Source organism: Poecilia mexicana, unplaced genomic scaffold (genome assembly GCF_051168715.1).
Source record: "Poecilia mexicana isolate PSO_F unplaced genomic scaffold, ASM5116871v1 scaffold_19, whole genome shotgun sequence".
Classification (NCBI taxonomy): domain Eukaryota; kingdom Metazoa; phylum Chordata; class Actinopteri; order Cyprinodontiformes; family Poeciliidae; genus Poecilia; species Poecilia mexicana.
The window spans coordinates 22,299,834-22,309,784 of record NW_028263388.1 but is presented as its reverse complement, the minus strand read 5'-3'; the positions used below and the strand labels follow the sequence as shown (position 1 = coordinate 22,309,784).

The 9,951-nt window shown below is 38.1% G+C and overlaps 1 protein-coding gene across 1 annotated transcript; it reads left to right on the top strand.

Annotated features, from left to right (window-relative positions):
* Positions 1-2,219: 2,219 nt before the first annotated feature.
* On the top strand, positions 2,220-9,717 carry LOC106927975 (leucine-rich repeat-containing protein 51-like). The gene is made up of 6 exons (XM_088001072.1): positions 2,220-2,271; positions 3,033-3,238; positions 3,477-3,625; positions 5,228-5,375; positions 5,604-5,743; positions 9,303-9,717. The coding sequence occupies exons 1-4, from the start codon at positions 2,220-2,222 to the stop codon at positions 5,370-5,372; spliced, it is 552 nt and encodes a 183-aa protein (XP_087857198.1). The 3' UTR covers positions 5,373-5,375; positions 5,604-5,743; positions 9,303-9,717.
* The last annotated feature ends 234 nt before the right edge of the window (positions 9,718-9,951 follow it).

Here is a 9,951-nt window from a genome sequence, read left to right as displayed (position 1 = left end):
GTGTCTGGATGACCAGTTAGCCAATAGCATGACCTCAAGACTGAACGCAATAAAAGGAAGAGGTCGGGATGGAGGAGAGGGACAGAAGTAAGAATGCAATAGACTGGAAGTAAATGTTAACAAAAATATGCTATCCGTCATTTCTGATTCTTTTATGCATAACAGTTATTCATTAACAGCAGGACTATTCATTTGTGTTTTTCAGTTTGAATTATCTAAAAAAGAAACAAATCCTCTGAAAGTAGTTCCATTTATTCACACCTCAAGATTTATATCTAATGATAAAACTTAAATTTACATCCTTTGGGAGGCAGAACAGAGGATTGTTTTCTTGGCCTGTTAACTTCACTGCTTTTACTCGCTGGTTTCCAATTCCAAGTACTTTTAGGAATTTAAAAATTCCTAAAAGTACTGTTTGGAAAGCTTCCCCAGTCTCATGCCGTCTTGCTGAAGAGCGTCACTGAGTATTAAACCAATCATTCAACCAGATGATGGTCACAAAGGGAGCACACAGTGCCATTTATTTAGAAGCCCAGGTCCTCCCTTCGCCCCTCATGGTCTCCTGATTGCTGTTTTATTCAACAAAAGTGACCCTTTTTCTTGATCTGTGGTCTTAATAAATTCAAAGCTCCTTCTGCTCACACACACTCACATCGTGCATGTCCCCAATGCCACAATCTCCTGACTGTCCAAATATTTTACACAACTTCTATTTAATTTGTTCACACCGATCCTGATTCCCGTCAGTGTCCTCATCTCATTCTGTCCTTGAGTCTGGCTTACTGTCTATTTGTCTGTTTTTTTTTCTTATGCCCTTGCTCCTTGAATGAGATGCTAATGTGCTGCCAGCAAAGCAAACGCGCATACATATATTTCGAGTGTGCGAATAGCTGAAGTAAAAGCTGAAGCTGCTGATTGACGTTTTCCACTGTTATCTCCTTACTTGTCCTCTGTCGGCTGTTCGACTCGCTCTTGTCCAGCAGTTTGCCCTGCAAAGCATCTGCATTTTATTTCCATTCAGCCGACTTGTATTCAGTATTTTACCTTGCATTTCATATTCATGGCTGCTTGCGCATATTGTCACCTTGTTAAAGTCATTTCTTGCCAAAAGTAATTATTATTTTTTTTTTTTTTTGCATAAGTTATCTTTTGGCAGAAAAGAGGTGGTGATTTTTTTCCCCAAAATCACTTTTGACAAAAAATGACTTAGGTCATTGTTTTAGGAAGGTCAAGTTATGTAGATTCAGCTTGAAGTTTATTTATCTTGACGTTATAATTCTGAGTACTGCTCAGGTTTTGAGGAAGCCCAGGTTTCATTAACAGCAAATAAACTTGCTGGCCAATCAAGCAAAACTACTGTGGTCATTAACCCTTGTACTGGTGCTAGTAGTGTTGGCAGGTGACAAGTGTTGCTAGTAAAGGAAATCTAGATCTGCATAAAGATTGTTGGAAGAAGAAAGCATGAAGGTCAAGGACAAATGATGCACATTATGTGATTGTGCAGGGACAACAATGAGCAAATATGCTAAATGGCTAAACGTGTCTAAAATCAAAAGAAAATATTAAAATAGATATATACTGACTAAAGGACTTTGCACAGCCTTTTATTTATATACAAAATTCCCAATCCTTTTCATTTTTCAAAATGAAAAGAAGTTTCATCAAGTGTCACTCCTCAAGACAAACCCTTTAATATTCATATATTTCAAGAATCAATCAGAACTGCTCTCATCAAGAAGGATAATTATAACCACATGAAAATTTTAGTAGCAATTTAAAGTAGTTCATCTGTGGTAAGGTTTCTCTGTTCTGGGACCTTCCTGCCCTTCCATCTGCAGCAGTGGAACGCCTGAGGCAGCGGTGACCCCAGAGTACAGAACAGAGCCGTGTCACTGACAGCAGACATGACACTGATGAAGTCAGACACAGTTTATAAAGCAGGTGGAGGTGAGCTGCAACATGGTATCGGCAAAAAATAGACAGGTCATCCACCGCCAAAATAATAAAAATAATCAAAAAATCTCTTCATCAGTTGGTTCTTTGTAGATTTGATAGAACATAGCTAGGATATTGTGAATGTTGATGGGAGAATTTCTCTGTCTCTCTCTCTTGGAAACAGATTTTTAATTGATATATTTACTTTTGAATGTTGAGAATTCTTTGCCAGTTTGTTTATCTCTAGCTTCATGCTAAGCACTTGAGAACATTCAGGACTTAACATGTATGGTCCTCCAATAGACCTGTCTTTCAAAGACCTCAACAATGTCACAGGTACATTTCTCTACTTTGTCTTTACAATGAGAAACTGTAATGGTCTGTTTGCTTCAAAGGGGCAGTATTATGTGTTTTCCAGCCATTTAGCACAATCACATAACTATGTCACATTCAGTTGTTATAAAAATGCTGTATATGTCAAATCCGACTTACAATGAATTTTATTTCGTAATTTCATAATTGGGCCTCTGTCTCTTTAAGAAACTTTTGCTCTTTCTGGCACTCTGCCTGCAGGAAGTTGTCACAACATGGCTCCTCTACTAACCCTAAACAATATTTTTTACCAGCGTTTCACTGAGAATTGGCTCGTAAACTGAGCTCAGCAGATGCTCAGTTCCACCAGGTGTTTGCTAATTGCTGCTGGCTAGTCTGAAGGAGCTGAGTGGGGGGCTTTTGGGGGAGGGGTGCTCTGTAATGCAGAAGCTTAGAAACTGCAGCTCCATGGAGGAGCTTCGTTGCCAAAGGCTCTGTTCGATCCCCCAAAGCGTTTTGCACAGCTGAATGGTTGCTATGGGAGATTTAAAGATTTCTCAAAAACGAATCAACAAAACACTCCAGGTGTGTTTTATATGAGTGAATAACAATCTAACATGTTGTAAAGCTCAAAGAGGTTGACCTTACATAATCCTGCCCGTTTATTGATTTGAATTTAATCATATTCTTGAGATCTCGTAGAGGAACATACAAATGCGCTTTAGCAGAATAAAGACAATTGAAAAACTATTCCTGGATCGCTTAACTGACTGACTGTGGTTTAGATGCTCTGGAGGAGATTCCCCGCCTTCCCCTGCGCCCCTTAAGGATCGACTCGAACAACAAGTACCTGAGCCAGTCGATGCGTCTGAACAACAACAACATCACAAACCTCGTTGGCCTTGAATTCATGTTGAGTCATTTTCTGGCTCAGCCATCATTGCTTGGCTGGCTGGATCTCTCCTGCAACAAAATAACAAGTATTGAATGTGTAAGATTTAGTTTTACTACGTTTCATTATGTACCTATTTGCTAAGCTAAATTGCCAGTTTTGCAGGTTAAATCATTGTACCTCTTTTGACTGAGCCTATTCCTTGTCTGTCTACATGCGTTATATTTTCTATACGTAATTCAGTCTACACGCATATAATAAAACAATTCCTATTTGTGCTTCTTCATTTTAAGTGTAATAATTCTCGTTTTGAACAGCATGTCTTTGTGTATTCCAGGTTTTATGTGAGCTAAAGGAGCTGCGTGTTTTGTATCTGCATGGCAATGACATCTGGAGCCTGAGTGAAGTAAACAAATTAGGAGAGCTGAATTATCTGCACACCATCACACTTCATGGAAATTTGATCGAAAACATCAAAGGTTACAGGTGATTTGCTTTAACTATCAACTTAATAGCAACATAATTTGATTCGATTTTGCCTTGCAATTATAAGTGTAACAGTGTAAATACTAACCCATTCCACAATGATCACTTCAACATCCACAGGTTGACGAAGGTATGGTAGCTTCATACCTTCTCAATTGAGTTTTATGAATATGTAGTTCTTTCTTGTTTACAGTAATGCTTTAATTTTACAAGCACCTGAAGATCAGGTAGATATTAAGACGACCTTCCAACCTCTGTCACTTGGAGCTCAGCACTGAACATAAATTGTCAAAATACCAGTAGAAACGTGGAAAAAGCTAGTTGGCAATTATAAGCAGGGTTGGATTGCTGTGACACAAGTTTTTCCATTGATTGGTGAGAATGGTAAACAAAAAAATCATTTCCAATGTGATATTTCTTTAATTAAAATGTAAATGAGAACAGAGATTGTTTTGGCCTCTTTTTCAAAATTACCGCTCCTTGCTTGCTTTAAGCTATTTTATTCTCTTTTTGGGAAATGCCTGTCCAGTTTCCCTTTGACACAAGACTTCTTGGAGTAAGTTTAGTAAAGTAATTTCAGTTAAATTAGTCCGGTTTTATTATTTAGCACAGTAAAATACATAAGCACTAACAGACAGAGAAACAACAATAAAACAAAAGTTAGCAGAAAAATATACCAATATATAGCAAACTTGTTAAAAAAGCTAAAATCTGTGAATAGTTGGAGTTTACTCTAACAGAAAAATTCATGACTGGGTGAATATGAAACTGTAAATTGGCTGGGGAGCACTGCATACAACGAAATCATCCAACAATAGAAATTCACATTAGACAACATATCTGCAGACATACATCGATTTTTATACTAAACAAAATGAGAACTGTAAGCAAGTGTGTCATAAAAAGGTTACAGCAAAGTAATTATATACTCTTTCAAACATTTCTGTAACACTTAGTGCAGGGACATTTTTCAACTAAGAAAATATGTGTGATAATTTATCATCCTCTTACTACATCTGAAAGGATTGTGATTAATTACATGTTTCACCAGATATAGTTTCATTACTGAGCTGTTGGTCTCCTGTGTGGTGCCTGAACCACTTCAACAGACTTTTATTTTTTCACAAAAACTACATAATGTGAGGAAAAAACAGAATAAAATAGAGAATCTTATCTCAAAGTGGGGCTACACAGTGGCACAGTTGGTAACGCCTTGGAGCATGAAGGTTCTGGGTTCGATTCCCGGCCCGGGGTCTTTCTAAATGGTTTTGTGCATGTTCTCCCTGTGCATGGTGAGTTCTCTCCGGATACTCCGGCTTCCTCCCACAGTCCAAAAACATGACTGTCAGGTAAAATGGTCTCTCTAAATTCTCCCTAGGTGTGAGTGTGTGTGTGCATGGTTGTTTGTCCTGTATGTCCAGGGTGACCCCGACTCTCGCCCGAAATGTTAGCTGGAGAGGCACGAGCACCACCTCCCAACCCCACTAAGGGACAAGGGTGTTAGAAAATGGCTGGATGGATCTGAAAGTGCATTCATTGAGTTGAAATGACATATAAATTACGTCAAATAATCTAATGTATGTGCCTTCTACTGTGTTTGAGGAGTCACGTTATTTCGATATTGCCTCACCTGAAGAGGATGGACTTCAGTGCTGTGACTCGCCAGGAGAAAGTCTTGGCGTCTATTTGGTCTACGAACATCAAACCGCCCAGAACACGACCCAAAGATGCATCAGAACATGATTAAACTGTAATTCAAGTAGTTCTCTTTTTTCTTTTTTTTTTCTTTTTTTTTTACCAGTGAAAATTATTTATAAATAATCACAAATGATTAAATAATTGGGTTGTGACTCCAGGAAATTTGGACAAATAGGATAAATTAGTTTCACCACAATGCATTCAGCATTTTCACCTGCAAGAATTTATAATTAATACATATGAATAATTTCTTTCCCTTTAACTTCTCAAACTATTTTAGATTCATGTTCCTCCTGACTGGGCTTGTTAAGCAGAAGATTCTTCTCAGATGAGCCTTGGAAGTGACAGCCTTCCTCTTATGAGTTTCACCCCGAAAAATCCTTAATTGTGTGGATTTAAATGTCCCTGAATCAACATATGGTAAGGACTAATCTGGCCACTGAAGCCAAAACCAAAACTGAAATCTTTTGAGAGTTAATTTAGATTCTGTGGATCAGAATATTGATATCGATATTTGTTTGAGGTGTAGCAGTGACTCGGTCGTCTTTGAAAGCTGCTCTTCCGGGTTCCTGGTCAAAACATTTAGCCCATGTCCCAAACTGCGCTGTAAAGAAAGTCTCCATGAATATCTTTCAGTCAGGATGGCGGTTGCTCGCCCAGACGGTGCACCAGGAAATACTTTGCACTCCGGAGAGTTTTGACTGCAGACTGACTACTGTACATGAACATTACTTTTTATCTTGATGCAAAAGGCTGCCGTAAAATAAAATGCATGAATCAGGATCTGATGTGTCAGATTTATTCATGGTTCCGCTGGTAAAAACTACCACTTGATTTCAGCAAAAAGTTAAGAGAAATGTATGAAAATTTTTAGAATTGTGCAACTGGTCCTGTTGCATTCAGGCATGATGAGAAATATTTTATTAATCAGAAGTTTTTATTTTTTTTGGTTTTCAATTATTTTTTTTTATTTGATGGGTTCTTAACAGAATACCCAGCACATGTTTGAAGTATTAACTTATCGACTCGCGTATTAATTATAAAGCACCTTATGTTGTGACAGCTGAAATACAACAATTGTCCCGTAATGGTTGGCTGCTGTTTAATCCACCAGCTCACCTCTCTGGTTCTGGTTCCTGCATTCATTAATTTCTCCATAAAGTTCTGGAAAAGGACGTTGGGTCCTTTTCCAGAACAATCCACCAGGTCATTTAGGATAACCCTAACCTTCAAGGCCTCTTTCCAAAAGATGAATTATTCTTCTCTGTTCCTCTGTTATGTGTGTTTTTTGTCTTCTGTTGTATTTAATGTTACAAAATGTGACTAGAGGGATATGAAAGCTTTAAAAAAACATTTATAAAAAGCAACATGTGGTTTGAAAGTTTATTACAATAAAGAGGACACGAAACTACGTACACCACCAGGACAAAGTTGTTGAAAACTAAAAAGGAGTTACAAGACTGAAACTCAGATTAAGTGTTCAAAAAGCCTAGAAGTTCAACTCGGCTCCAGAGAGAGCTGTCCAAGCCTTTTCAAAAGCCTCACACTCTGCCAGAAGGCAGAGCATGGTTGGAATTTACTACAAAGCAGGGAACTAGTCATTCTTATGAATTATGTTCAGGAAATAAGCATACATACTCATTATACTTACTGTGAGGGCAGAGCCCTGGACTTTGCCCGCTCCCTGATGTCCACTGTTCTGCCTCTGCTCCTCTCTCTGCAGCCGTTCCTTCCTGCTCTCTTCCGTTCTCTGCCTTTTTTCTGCTTCTGCTGCTTGTCATTCAGCTCTGAACAAGGGGGTCTTTTTCCCCTCTTACCTGTGTGTCTTCCCACCCACAGCTGCCCCCTGATTGGTGGGTCAGCACACAGGTGTAGACATGTAGTCAACAGGGTGGAACAACACTGCAAAAACAAAATTTTTCCCTCCCATATTATAAGTTTTAACATGGAAAAAATGGTCTTGGTCTTGTTCCACTAGCAGATTATTTCATTTATAGCTCGTACTTTTTCATCAATGTTAAGGAATTGTTGAACAAAAACAAGCCCCAATTTTTTTGCTGAAAAGTTACTTGTAAGTTAGTTTTGTCTTATTTCAAGTGTGTGGAAATTTGCATTTTTTTAAATTTATTTATTTATTTGCATTTTTGCCCTGCAATCAATAGAACACTGAAAAAAAAATGCATTAAAATCCTGCTGAACACAATTAAAGCATGCTAAAAGTCCCTCCAAAGCATTATTAGAGTCCTTTACAGTCAGCTGTTTGGTTCTTGTTAAGCTTTTTAGGATCAGTGGGGTTGTTTAATTATTTGAATGTATGGTTTTGTGTTGATTTTGGCCCAAAATGACCACAAAAACAAGGCACAGCCTGATATATGCATCCATCCCTTTCAAATGCTGAACCCTTATCAGCTGCATCAAAAGTAAAGACCGAGGAAAGAAAAGACGGGAGGGTACGGCTGATAAGGCTCTTCCTGCAAGTGTTGGACAAGAAAAAAAGCTCAGTTTTAAAGTTCTGAAATGCTGAAGGGACAAAACGACCGGCCACCATGTGTGAGAGAAAACGGAGAGTGTATAAGAAGAGTCTCATCCAGAGCGATATTTATGCAGAAATTGCTGGAGCTCACTAGTTCATCACTGACACACCCTTACAGAGGCTCTTCTTTCAGACATGCTGTTGTTTGATGTTCCTCAGGCATCTCTTCAGGACGAGGAGAGAGTTCGCCTGTGTGTGTGTGTGTGTGTGTGTGAGGCATTCTGTTTTTGAAGACCTAAGATGGTTGTTTTTCTGGTTCTAGGGAAAGAATCAAAATCCTAAGTCATAAAAGAAGGAATCCAGTGATGGGATATTTTATTGGCCCAGATGTGTTTAATAAATCATTTTCCCTCAGACCTAATTAAACACTTACTGCCTAGCACTGCTAAGCTATTAACATCTGCTCCACTGAATGAACTAGAAAGAGCTCCAGCTCTGGATGGGTTTAATGGTGGCAGGCAGGATAAATATAATGTTCTCTTTCATGTGTTTTGCCATTCCTCATCTTCTTTTTCCTTTCTGTGTGTGGATGTTTCTCTCTCTCTCTGTGTGTGCAATTATTCCAGCAGCTGCTGCTTTGCTTTACATCTCCTTTTTTGCTATTCTTAAAAAAAAAAATAATAAAAAAAAAGGATCCTCCTATCGAAGATTATATGGTATAGAGCTATGAAGGATTTGACTTCTGCTGGGCATCTTGCAGATTATGAAGAAAAGTGACAGTGTGCATCCAGTCAGCAATATTGAAATGCTGCAGAATCCCATAAATTGTTTCCTGAGAAAGTCTAATTGCATCAAAAAATATTAAGAGAAAGTAGAGGAGTCTGACTGTGGATAACACTCACTTGGTTTTCACTGCATCCAGTGTAAAATGGGACAGAAAAGACATATCGTTTATTTTACCACATGGAAGAAAACAGAAATTAGTCGAATATTATCCAAGATTTGTGTTTAAAATAAGTAGAAAACACCAGTGTTTTGACCATGTGACTCTCTCTGTGTGCTGTAAGTGAGAGCAGCTGTTTTGGGAAATTGTTTGAGATGATTGTTTTTCTACTCGCTCGTCTCAAAAACAAAGTAGGTAGCACATTTTACATGCTGGTGAAACTCTCTATGACATATGCCTTCAAATGTGAAGCCACTTGGATAAAAGAAAAACAAAAACAAAAAAAACAAACACTTGGAACATTTCTGCTCCACAAATAAATATAAACAAGCTGCTAGGGTTCCTATGCTAAAAGAAATATCAAACACTGGTTGCAGACGACACATCATTGATCCCCACTGAAAACTGTTCAGACTTTAACACTCAAAAAGAACGTTTTTTTTTTCTTTTACTTCTAATTGCTATAATTTTGAAAGTAAAAAAATCCAATAATTGTGACTGACCATCTACCAGAAGTGGGGCTGAAGTATTGAAACATCAATTTCATTTCTTTTTATGTGCAGGTTGGTGTTCCTGATGGATTCAGAACTTCCACACAAGATGTTATTCCAAAGATGAAAACTTCAGACCTTTTCAAAATCCGTTCTTTCTTCCCAGTTGTGCTGCCGTGGAGCCATCGCTGTAAGGAAGACTTTTGATCCTTTTGATTTTTGGCTACACAAGTTTGTTGTTAATATATATATTTTTTTCACCTGCATCAGAAAGATATCATCTCACAATGAGTTTGTAAAAAAACGTGAAGACATTTTCAGAGCAGTGAATTGCTAATAGTCAGACATTAGCAACATGGTTTTAAACCATGTTAAAACTTGTTTTATGCTACTCTCTATCAACAGAAAATCATGAAACACTTTTGTAAAGTTTGATGCTATTTTCTTGGCCAAACAATGTCCATGTTGCACCACATAAACAGCAGAAGAAAGCCCAGAGGCGCTGACAGAATGGCACCATCGCTTCTGTCAGACTGACCCATGGCTACGATGTAGTTTACCTCCGTTATTGTGCGAATGTGTGCGAATAAATGGATGAATGACGGTAGTGTAAAGCCCCATCCTCAACTTGCTAATGGTGGAGAAAAAACTTAAAGTTCCAGAAAAACTATTTATTCTCTGTCATTGGTGTCAATGCTAGTTAGCCTTAGGATTTATAGCA